The sequence below is a fragment of the Schistocerca cancellata genome, chromosome 9 (genome assembly GCF_023864275.1).
Source record: "Schistocerca cancellata isolate TAMUIC-IGC-003103 chromosome 9, iqSchCanc2.1, whole genome shotgun sequence".
Classification (NCBI taxonomy): Eukaryota; Metazoa; Arthropoda; class Insecta; order Orthoptera; family Acrididae; genus Schistocerca; species Schistocerca cancellata.
In genome coordinates, this window is record NC_064634.1 from 314,428,993 (window position 1) to 314,441,153 (window position 12,161).

Sequence of the window (12,161 nt, forward strand, 5' to 3'; positions counted from 1 at the left end):
TGTGTGTGTGTGTGTGTGTGTGTGTGTGTGTGTGTGTGTGGTACAAATGTTGACATTATTCTGATCATTCCTTCTTTATGCCATAATTGCAGTTCTGGGAGTGTGACAGTTGTTGGCTTGTGATCACAGAATCTTCTTCCCCCCACCCCCCGCCCTCCCTCCCTCCCTCCTTCCTTCCTCCTTCCTTCCTCCTTCCTCCTTCCTCCTCCTCCTCCTTCTCCTCCTCCTCCTCCTCCTCCTCCTCCTTATCATCATTGTCTTATAGTCATTGGACGTGTTTGTGCTGGCATTTGTGTAAGTTGGTGTACAGACTTTCACTAATCTTTGTTTCTAACTAAACATAAGTTTCTTTAAAAGTGTTGTACATTTGTCTTAACAGTACTGTCTTCTTATTTTGTTTGAGCTGTTTTATAGTTCTCATGGCCGTAAGCACTTTGTAAATTGGTTCTATTGTTTGTTTGGCATGAATATTTTCATGTCTCTGATCTTTCCAATTGATGTGTCCTGTCCCAACGAAATATCACACTAAAATATATCACACACACCATTAAAAATTTTATTACAAACAAAGTATATGTCACACAGGTAATGCCAATGAATCTATATAACACAATCAGTAACTTCCAAAGAAACAAACTCAAGTCTTCTTGCAGTGAGTGACTGACAATAAAAAGAGTTCCACAAAGTCAAAGTTCATAAGTTTAATTTGGTCAGAATCTGTAGTATAACATAGTTTCTCCATTACTTGAACAAACTTAAGTTTTGAAATAGGAACCAGAAGTTAGTGTGGAGTCCTAGGCAGACATTAAAGTCCAAAAGTTGTAAAGCAATCACAACATTTGGAATTTTGTGGGGTCGTATTTCACTAAAATCCCAATGAGAGAACCAAAGAAACTGTTTGGACAAATATTACCAGCACCAAGTCCGACACTGTCAAAGCAGTGAAGAAGCCGAGAGTATATCAAGGCCTCCCAGCAATACACCATTACATTGACAAAGTCTAATTCCTTGGTGATGTGCAGACTGGAGAGACATTCATGTTGCGTGATGTCATCGTGAAATCATTGCACTGGAAGTGGCCTCTGGAGCCAGTGCGCAAGCCTAAATAATTGCCTCGCAGAGTGATTCCCATTGTGTGATTGGCTGCAGTTGATTTCTGCGGCAGTAGGAGATAGTTTGGCCTGTGTACACAAGTTGTAGCTGCGTACACTTCTGTATGCAGATCCAGCCCCTGTTGCCACCCTCTGATGGTCTGGTGATGTGGCTCAAGAGTTTGAGTTGCTGCAAGCTCTGGTCTGTTGGTGCCTGATGTTCGTGTCACCACAGCACCTATCGGTAGTGTTTTTTTGTTTGTTTGCAGCCAAATATTGTAACATAAAGCATAGTCTCCACTGCAACAATATTTGATGTGTACAGTGCTGACTGACAGCGAGGCTGATTAACAGGAATGCAACTTCATCTCCGAACTTTTTATTCTCATGAAGCTTAAGTTTTCGAAGCATGCATTGTGCCCTATTTTCTCTTGTAACCTCTGATTTTAAAGTTGGCAACTAGCAGTTTGTGATGTGAGACATGGCCTTCTAGTAACAATTTGAAAGTCATCTTTCTACAGTAGTACGTGATCAGTCTGGTTTTTATGGCTTCTACTTTTGTATGATAGGGAGAAAGGTTTCTTGGAAAATGGATTCCAAATATTGAAACCATATGCTTTAGCAAAATCTGATACTTTGTATTTTATTTCTGGCATCGAAGTCATGATTTGCATGAATATTATGCCCATCTGCTTGGGTATTACATAATATCCATTGAGTTTGCCATGAACAAGTGCCTTTTTTGCTGGCTATGTTGCTGAAGTGTGCCACAAAGTAGGTGAATAAGCTGAAAATTGTAACTTTGGTGGATCTGATGATTCCCATAAAAGTTCCTTACTCAGCCCTCTCTTGTATCGTACAACACCATAACAGTATGGTACTGGAATTACACAGAAAGACAAAGGGAACGAGTAAGATCAAGTAGAAATGGGCTCAAGCTGTGTGTGAAGCTGATCGCTGAATAGATTTTGCTTGGTTACTTCCATAACAAAAACTCCTGGCAAGCTTGGTCTAGAAAAAGGCATCAGTAACAATGAAAACTACATACACAGTACAATTTCACAGAAAGAATATAGCAAGGTGATAGTGCAATTGATAGCACACTGCCTAGTAAAGCCATTGATAAGTCTCGGTCTTGGCCCTACCAACTGTGGATACAGTACTTAACCTAAAATATACACAGAACACACAACATACACTAAAATGTTTTCAGGCTTTCTTTATACTGTTTTAGCATACTGTGTTGCCTCCTAAATAAATATAAAAATTGGCTTAATATCCTCTACTTCAGTAAAGTCCATAAAGTGGTGAATATTTAAATATTTTAAATTTGTTGATTATTGAATCTTTTAAACTACATTATCGTGGTTTTTTGGGATTAGTATGCCCCCTTTCGTTGATGTGCGTGGCAATCAACCACAACATGTGACCAGGTTCCCTTCTGTGGCCAGCTTAGGAGTTGTTACCATACATCACCCCCCCCCAAGAACCATGGACCTTGCCGTTGGTGGGGAGGCTTGTGTGCGTCAGCGATACAGATAGCCGTACCGTAGGTGCAACCAAGACAGAGGGGTATCTGTTGAGAGACCAGACAAACGTGTGGTTCCTGAAGAGGGGCAGCAGCCTTTTCAGTAGTTGCAGGGGCAACAGTCTGGATGATTGACTGATCTGGCCTTGTAACACTAACGAAAATGGCCTTGCTGTTTTGGTACTGCAAATGGCTGAAAGCAAGGGGAATCTACAGCCGTAATTTTTCCCAAGGGCATGCAGCTTTACTGTATGGTTAAATGATGATGGTATCCTCTTGGGTAAAATATTCCGGAGGTACAATAGTCCCCCATTCGGATCTCTGGGCGGGGACTACTCAAGAGGATGTCGTTATCAGGAGAAAGAAAACTGGCGTTCTACGGGTCGGAGCGAAAAATGCCCGATCCCTTAATCCGGCAGGTAGGTTAGAAAATTTAAAAAGGGAAATGGATAGGTTAGATATAGTGGGAATTAGTGAAGTTCGGTGGCAGGAGAAACAAGACTTTCGGTCAGGTGAATGCAGGGTAATAAATACAAAATCATATAGGGGTAATGCAGGAGTAGGTTTAATAATGAATAGGAAAATAGGAATGCGGGTAAGCTACTACAAACAGCGTAGTAAACGCATTATTGTGGCCAAGATAGATACGAAGCCCACACCTACTACAGTAGTACAAGTTTATATGCCAACTAGTTCTGCAGATGATGAAGATATTGATGAAATGTATGATGAGATAAAAGAAATTATTCAGGTAGTGAAGGGAGACGAAAATTTAATAGTCATGGGTGACTGGAATTTGATAGTAGGAAAAGGTAGAGAAGGTAGTAGGTGAATATGGATTGGGGCTAAGAAATGAAAGAGGAAGCCGCCTGGTAGAATTTTGCACAGAGCATAACTTAACCATAGCTAACACTTGGTTCAAGAACCATGAAAGAAGGTTGTATACATGGAAGAACCCTGGAGATACTAAAAGGTTTCAGATAGATTATATAATGGTGAGACAGAGATTTAGGAACCAGATTTTAAATTGTAGGACGTTTCCAGGGGCAGATGTGGACTCTGACCACAATCTATTGGTTATGAACTGTAGATGAAAACTGAAGAAACTGCAAAAAAGTGGGAAATTGAGGAGATGGGACCTGGATAAACTGAAAGAACCAGAGGTTGTAGAGAGTTTCAGGTAGAGTGTTAGGGAACAATTGACAAGAATGGGGGAAAGAAATACAGTAGAAGAAGAATGGGTAGCTTTGAGGAATGACATAGTGAAGGCAGCAGAGGATCAAGTAGGTAAAAAGACGAGGGCTAGTAGAAATCCTTGGGTAACAGAGGAGATACTGAATTCAATTGATGAAAGGAGAAAATACAAAAATGCAGTAAGTGAAGCAGGCAAAAAGGAACACAAACGTCACAAAAATGAGATCGACAGGAAGTGCAAAATGGCTAAGCAGGGATGGCTAGAGGACAAATGTAAGGATGTAGAGGCTTATCTCACAAGGGGTAAGATAGATACTGCCTACAGGAAAATTAAAGAAACCTTTGGAGAAAAGAAAACCACTTGCATGAATATCAAGAGCTCAGATGGAAACCCAGTTCTAAGCAAAGAAGGGAAAGCAGAAAGGTTTGATGCAGCTCTCCATGCTGCTCTATCCTGTGCAAGCTTCTTCATCTCCCAGCACCTACTGCAGCTTACATCCTTCTGAATCTGCTTAGTGTACTCATCTCTTGGTCTCCCTCTACAATTTTTACCCTCCATGCTGCCCTCCAGTACTAAATTGGTGATCCCTTGATACCTCAGAACATGTCCTACCAACCAATCCCTTCTTCTAGTCAAGTTGTGCCACAAACTCCTCTTCTCCCCAATTCTATTCAATACCTCATCATTAGTTATGTGATCTACCCATCTAATCTTCAGCATTCTTCTGTAGCACCACATTTCAAAAGCTTCTATTCTCTTCTTGTCCAAACTATTTATCGTCCATGTTTCACTCCATACATGGCTACACTCCATACAAATACTTTCAGAAACGACTTCCTGACACTTAAATCGATACTCAGTGTTAAACAAATTTCTCTTATTCAGAAACGCTTTCCTTGCCATTGCCAGTCAACATTTTATATCATCTCTACTTCGACCATCATCAGTTATTTTGCTCCCCTAATAGTAAAACTCCTTTACTACTTTAAGTGTCTCATTTCCTAATCTAATTCCCTCAGCATTATCTGACTTCATTCGACTACATTCCATTATCCTCGTTTTGCTTTTGTTGATGTTCATCTTATATCCTCCCTTCAAGACACCATCCATTCCGTTCAACTGCTCTTCAAAGTCCTTTCCTGCCTCTGACAGAATTACAATGTCATCAGCGAACCTCACAGTTTTTATTTCTTCTCCATGGATTTTAATACCTACTCCGAACTTTTCTTATGTTTCCTTTACTGCTTGCTCAATATACAGATTGAATAGCATCGGGGAGAGGCTAGAACCCTGTCTCACTCCCTTCCCAACCACTGCTTCCCTTTCATGTCCCTCGACTCTTATAACTGCCATCTGGTTTCTGTACAAATTGTAAATAGCCTTTCGCTCCCTGTATTTTACCCCTGCCACCTTCAGAATTTGGAAGAGAGTATTCCAGTCAACATAGTCAAAAGCTTTCTCTAAGTCTACGAATGCTAGAAACGCAGATTTGCCTTTCCCTAATCTTTCTTGTAAAATAGTCGTAGGGTCAGTATTGCCTCTTGTGTGCCAACATTTTTCGGAATCCAAACTGATCTGCCCCAAGGTCGGCTTCTACCAGTTTTTCCATTTGTCTGTAAAAAATTCGCGTTAGTATTTTGCAGCTGTGACTTATTAAACTGATAGTTCGGTAATTTTCACATCTGTCAACACATGCTTTCTTTGGGATTGGAATTATTATATTCTTCATGAAGTCTGAGGGTATTTCACCTGTCTCATACATCTTGCTCACCAGATGGTAGAGTTTTGTCAGGACTGGCTCTCCCAAGGGCGTCAGTAGTTCTAATGGAATGTTGTCTACTCCTGGGGCCTTGTTTCGACTCGGGTCTTTCAGTGCTCCGTCAAACTCTTCACACAGTATCGTATCCATAAATTGTCCTCAAGAACATTGCCCCTGTATAGACCCTCTATATACTCCTTCCACCCTCTATATACTCCTTCCACCATATACAAAAACAACAAGAAATGTCACAAACTTCTGAGCTATCTATTTTCTAAAGCAGCACTAATACACACAACCAGACAATCGCCGAAATCCACTCATTTACAGTGACTATGAAGATGAGTAGTAGTTCCCCTATGCATACAGAGCTTTCAAGTAATTTTGTCTTAATTTATGTTAGTCCTTTCGCACACTATTCCTTCATTCATTATTTCATTCCAAGTGTTGTCAGTCAACATTTTTTACTTATTTCAATATTTTATCACTTCTTTTCCCTTTTATTTTGCATTTCTTTCACTTTGACTGCCTTTTATTTCCATCTGCACTCCTGATTTCTCTCAGATTTCTTCAAACGATCAATTTTATTACATTATTAGTACCACACAGAGATTTCAAGTTGAGTTCTTCATCCATTTTTATTATTATGTAAAACTTTGTTGCATCTTGTAACTTCTACAATTTAAACAGACTTTCTACCATCAATAACCTTTGTCTTTTTCCCATATTCTACATTTCAGCTTTATCATTTTTCTAATAATGAAATTTATAATGATGCTGAAAGATGTTAAATATCATCATCTGCAAGCATGTCAGCCCCCGCCATCTTTCCCCATTGCTACTTACCATACAGCGGAGATGCTGAGTCACTGATAGGAACTACAAAAAGACTGTCAGAAAGTGAGCTTTCAGCCAACAAGACTGGGGGCTCAGCAGCCAGAGACTGTGGTCATGTACATGTGAATTGCGCATACACAGCTCGGCATCTCCACTATATAGTGAGTAGCAATTATCTCCACTTTGGTCTTCCCATGACTCTCTCTCTCTCTCTCTCTCTCTCTCTCTCTCTCTCTCTCTCTCTTTCTCACACACACACACACACACACACACACACACACACACACTCACACACTCACTCTATAGGTGCCTGGAAGAGGATTCTTAAGCAGAAACACTGGACACTTTTTTTCCTTCACCGTTATACCAAAGCACATAATAAACATTTTAAGTCTTACATGAAGGGTCGAAAAACAATGGACTGGTTTGAAGTGCACTAGGAACTGACTCAGAACCTGTTTTATCACAAATAAAGGAAATAGCACAACATTCAAAGTTACTGTGTAGAACAATAGCTCTGTCAGCTACTGCTTCTGAGTGCGGTTTTTTGAATCCAGAGATTGACAAATGTTACTTGAGTGTAATCTTTAGTTTTCTGTCAATACATGAGAGTTTTGGTCAGTAAAGGAGCAGAGACTTTTAAGGACAAAAACAGTTAACAAATAGAAACTATGTTCCGAATCCTAGAGAATCAAACTGTAAAATTCTTCCCTTCTAATTGAGTTTGTCATTTTTGCTACAGCGATGATTAGGGACCTGAAAAATCCTGCATCAAAATATGAAAAAATGAAATTACCTAATAAATGCTATTTCAGAGCAAATTATATCCAGATGAACTAATTTATTAGAAATAGCTTTATTTGCTGCATATAAATATTGAATATGTTACCTATTTTTGTGTACTGGTATTGCTGATCATCTGACACAGCACAATTTGGAAAGATAATGTACACAAGAATGTGTGTGAAAAATAAAAAGTTGCCTTCAGGTTGATCTTTCTTTTTGTGTTATTTTTTGTGGCTGGTGTCTAAAACAATTACTTTTGAATATGTCAGCAAAGGAAATATTTTTCCAGATTGCAGATCAGCAGACAGCCCCCTCTTCTGTATCGCAGCAACAGCAGCAGCTGCCACAACCAGCTCTGCCAACCACAGCTCCTAATCAATCCCAAGGGTCACTGCCACGAAGCAAGGTTCCAGCTGGACGTGGTAAATATTGAAGATTACTGAATAAAAGATTTCATTTCCCTGTTGTATACAAGTTACCTTAGTTAGCAGCTAATGCAGTTATGGAGTCTCATATTTTGGTTAAATGAAACTTTGTTAAATATTATTACATGCTTACATATTGACACAAGTATAGAATTTTTTTCTCGTATCGACGCAGAAAATTTGTTCCCAAATCAGTTGTGCCATCTGTTACTTAATTTTTTAAAAATTAATTATTCCTAAAGTTGAATGGCAGTCATGCTACAGTTTTTTATATGACAAGTTGGACATGGAAAATGTAATAATTTGTGACAGTTGGGTTAGATTAAAAGGCTTGTTTCCAACAGTTGTTGTGGTGCTGCCCCAACAACTGTTAAAAATGAGCGTTTTAGTCTAACACATTTTAACAATATCATGAGAAGGGTGGGTTGCTACTCACTGTAAATGTGTCATATTGACTTGCAGACAGGCACAAAGAAAAGCCTAGTGTACATAAGCTTTCGGCCAGAGCCTTCTTAAGAGAATAAAAAAACATTCCAGCCGTATGAAAATGCTGTCCTACGTATGTGAATGTGTGTGTATTTTTCTTCTCTGAAGAAGGCTTTGGCCATTCTTTGTGTAACTTTCTGTTGTTAAGCTTACTTTTTTCTACATTTAGAGCAAGCTGCCATTCATCATACCAACTACAAATTTTGTCATCTTGTGTGTCCTCCTATTCACTAAACGATAACTTTCCATATACCACAGCGTCATCAGCAGAAAACAGACTGCTGCTCACCCTGTCTTTCATATTGATTACATGTAAAGAGAAAAAGAACAGACCCTTCACACTTCCTTTGGGTATTGCTGAAGATACCCTTGTCTCTGAACACTTACCGTCAAGGACAACGTACTGAGTTCTATTGCTTATGTAGTTTTTGAGCCATCCAAATAAATGGGAACTATTCTATATGCTTCTACTTTTAACAGTCTGCAGTGGGCCACCATGTCAAACGCTTTTCGGAAGTCTAGGTATGTGGAGTCAGTCTGTCTGCCATTCATTCCTGGTTTGCAAGATATTGTGTGAGAAAGAGGCAAGCTGAGGGTGTACGAGCGATGCTTTCTAAATTCGTGCTGATTTGTGGACAGAGGTTGATGTTGGCTTTTTACTTTAAAGTAAGAAAAACTAAATATAAATGTTGAGTCATTATGGACAGAGTATGGATACAAAATCTGTGTTAAGACCAAGCAACAGACTAAAATGATGACTTGTAGAAAGCAGAGTACTGATTTTTAAATATAAAAAATATGGAAAGATTGAGAACCATCTCTTCCTAGGCATCGTTGTTCGTCATTGTATACGTTTTAGAATTGCAGATTTGTCAGCTAAATATCTCTCTGTGCTGTAGTTTATTTTCGTGGAATGGAAAGCCAGAGGCTGTACTCAGTTTACAGATGTAAATCTTTTTAAAACCTCTACCACCTAACTGTTTCTGGGGCACCCATGCTCTCACTGTAAGCCCAAACCCCCCCTCCCTCATCCCCCCCACCCTTGCCCTTTTATTTTCACCTATTTGTACGCCCATTGTCCCTTCCTGTTGACTTTATTATGCTGTTTGTGTGGTTTCTCCCTTGTTTATGCCACCTTAGATCTTGGTACCAATAACCTCACTGTTTGGTCCCCTCCCCCAACCATCTACCGCCAACCATCCGCAAAGATAGTTGGAATGCTCACGAGTGGGTGGTAGGGACCAGGTTAATGACCATTGCTGTAGTGCAACATTTATTTCTATGAACTTTGCATAATATGTGGAACAGTCAATTAGTCAGAGAATAGTTGTTTTTCTAGTTTTTTCTATCGAAGGTCGGGAAGAACAACTGGCAGAGCTGAAGAAATTTGGACAAGACTTCAAACTGGCTGAAGTGGATAGCTCCGACAGGAAACAGCACCAAAATTCTACTGCTCCACCATCATCTGTTTCCCAACCATTGCCGCAGCATCAGGTTCAGACACCACAGCCACAGCAGCAGCCTCTCGTCCAGCAGCAGCAACAGTCAGCACCTTCTGCCCAGCAGCAGCAGCAGCAGCAACAACAACAACAACAACAACCTGCACTGCCCACACAGCAGCAGCAGCCAGCTGCAGTGCAACCGCAGCAACAGCAGCCGCCACAGCAGACGGAAGAACATAAGGAGCAGGGAGAAAGTGCTGACAAGGTGTCAAATGCCCTCAAGAAGTCTACACTAAACCCGAACGCAAAGGAGTTTGTGTATAATCCCAATGCCAAACCATTTACTCCTGTAAGTAAAGTTTTATTTTATGATTTATATGTGTTTGTTTCATTGCCAGAAATACTCCATTTATATGGGAAGCTACACAGAAAAGATATATTGCATCCAGAGATTATTGATAGTTTTGGCTGGGCCAGAGATATATTATCGCTTTAGAATAAAGTTAGGTTCCAGCCAACAGTTAGTGTAACAGAATTGCAGTATCATGAAACTCGCAGCTGTTTTATTTTATGGCTCTGTTTAATGGTGGTAGATTCATGTGAGCGTTACCGTAAAATCTCAGGATTCAGAATTGTGGTACTGACAGATTGAAGATATGTCTGGGACAAAGACTCTCATGTACAGTCTGAGAGAAGACTGTCAGTCCAATATTTAACTACTATTCTGTTTATCTTGTGTATAAAAATAACTAAAAGTTGTTCTATTCAGTGAATATTATATTTAATAATAAGTTTGTTCATAAATAATTCATCTGCTACTGCAAAAAAGTGGGAAATTGAGGAGATGGGACCTGGATAAACTGAAAGAACCAGAGGTTGTAGAGAGTTTCAGGTAGAGTGTTAGGGAACAATTGACAAGAATGGGGGAAAGACACAGCTCCTGGACCAGATCGGATACATAACCAAATGCTCCAACGTTTGTCGGTGGCTGGCCACTGTCGTATACTGACCCTTTTCAACTGTCTGTGGAGTGAGGAAAGCATTGTTATTCCGGTGTTGAAGCCTGGGAAGCCACCTCTTCAGTTGTACAGCTACCGTCCAGTTAGCCTTACCAACACCCTCTGCAAGCTCCTTGAATGCCTGGTGAGTCTGCGGCTGTTTTGGATCCTTAAATCCTGCAACCTTTTGTCAACAACTCCAGGTGGTTTTCGCTGTGGCCGCTCTACGGTGGATAACTGAGTCCACCTGGAGTCTGCTATCCGGTCAGCTTTCGCCCATCGGCAACATCTCATTACAGTCTTCTTTGATCTGTATAAAGCCTATGACACCACCTGGCGCCGCCACATCATCACCGCCCTTCACAAATGGGGCCTTCGTGGCACTCTGCCCGTTTTTATCTGTAACATTTTTGTGTCGCTCTTTCTGGGTCCAAGTTGGTTCCTCCTACAGCATTTTGCATCGGCAAGAAAATAGGGTTCCGTGGTGAGTGTCCCTCCCTTTCTCATAGCCATTAATGGACTGGTGGTGTCTGCTGGGCTGACAGTGTCCCCCTCTTTTTATGCTGACGATTTTTGTACCTACGTCAATTCCTCCATCATGGTCGCTGCAGAATGCCGTCTACAGGGGGCGATCTACTGGGCGCAGTCTTCGTCTTATTCCCATGGTTTTCAGTAGCCAAGTCATGTCATACATTTCTGCCGTCGCCATACAGCCCATCCCCATCATGACCTGTTCCTCAATGGCCAGTCCCTCGAGGTGGTGGACACCCATCGCTTCTTGGGCCTAGTCTTCAGTGCCTAGTTGGCACAGCTCCCTCATCTTCACCAGCTGAAGAGGACGTGCTGGTTACATCTCAACGTTCTTAGATGCAATATCACCAGGGGGTGCAGACCATTCTGTTTCCTGTGATTGTACAAAGCGCTGGTCCAGTCTCGTTTAGACTGTGGGAGTCTGCGTCACCTTCAACATTTAGATACTAGACCCCATCCACCATTGTGGGGTACAACTTGCAACTGGTGCCTTCCATACTAGCCCCATGATTAGCCTTCTCGCATAGGTGGGGATTCCACCACTGTGAGTTTTGCGCCAACGACAGCTGATATCTTACTCTCTCCGCATTTGCTGCACCCCAATGCACCCTAATTCTGGTTTCCTCTATCCAGACTCTGAGATCAACCTCCCACAGTGGTGGCCACGATGTGGGCTTACCATGACTGCCCGCATTCAGTCGCTCTTTTCTGAGCTCCAGCACTTTTCTTGGCTCACACACGTGTACCCCTCCATGGTGCGTGTCTCCGCCACAGCTCTGTCTTGATCTCTCCATCAATTCGGAGGGTTCTGCCCCTTCTGAGGCCCTTCACCACCAATTCTACTATCTCCTCAGTTCATTCCAGGGTTCGGAAGTGATTTATACTAACGGCTCCATGGTTACTGGTCACACTGGTTATGCTTACACCTATGAGAGACCCACAGAACTTCGTTCCTTGCCAGATGGCTTTAGTGTTTTTACTGCAAATTGGTAGCCATCTTGCGTGCACTGGACTGTGTCCGCTTCTGCTCAGGACTGTCCTTCACTATCTGTAGTGACTTCTTGAGCAGTTTGCAAGCTATCG

General features: G+C 41.3%; 1 protein-coding gene across 1 annotated transcript in view; it reads left to right on the forward strand.

Moving 5' to 3' along the window:
• LOC126100191 (ataxin-2-like) overlaps positions 1 to 12,161 on the forward strand; it is a 124,333-nt gene that overhangs the window by 51,356 nt on the left and 60,816 nt on the right. Inside the window, exons 8-9 of the mRNA XM_049910750.1 lie at positions 7,486 to 7,618; positions 9,462 to 9,898. Of these exons, the coding sequence (XP_049766707.1) occupies positions 7,486 to 7,618; positions 9,462 to 9,898 (570 nt within the window). The remainder of the gene's footprint in view (positions 1 to 7,485; positions 7,619 to 9,461; positions 9,899 to 12,161) is intronic.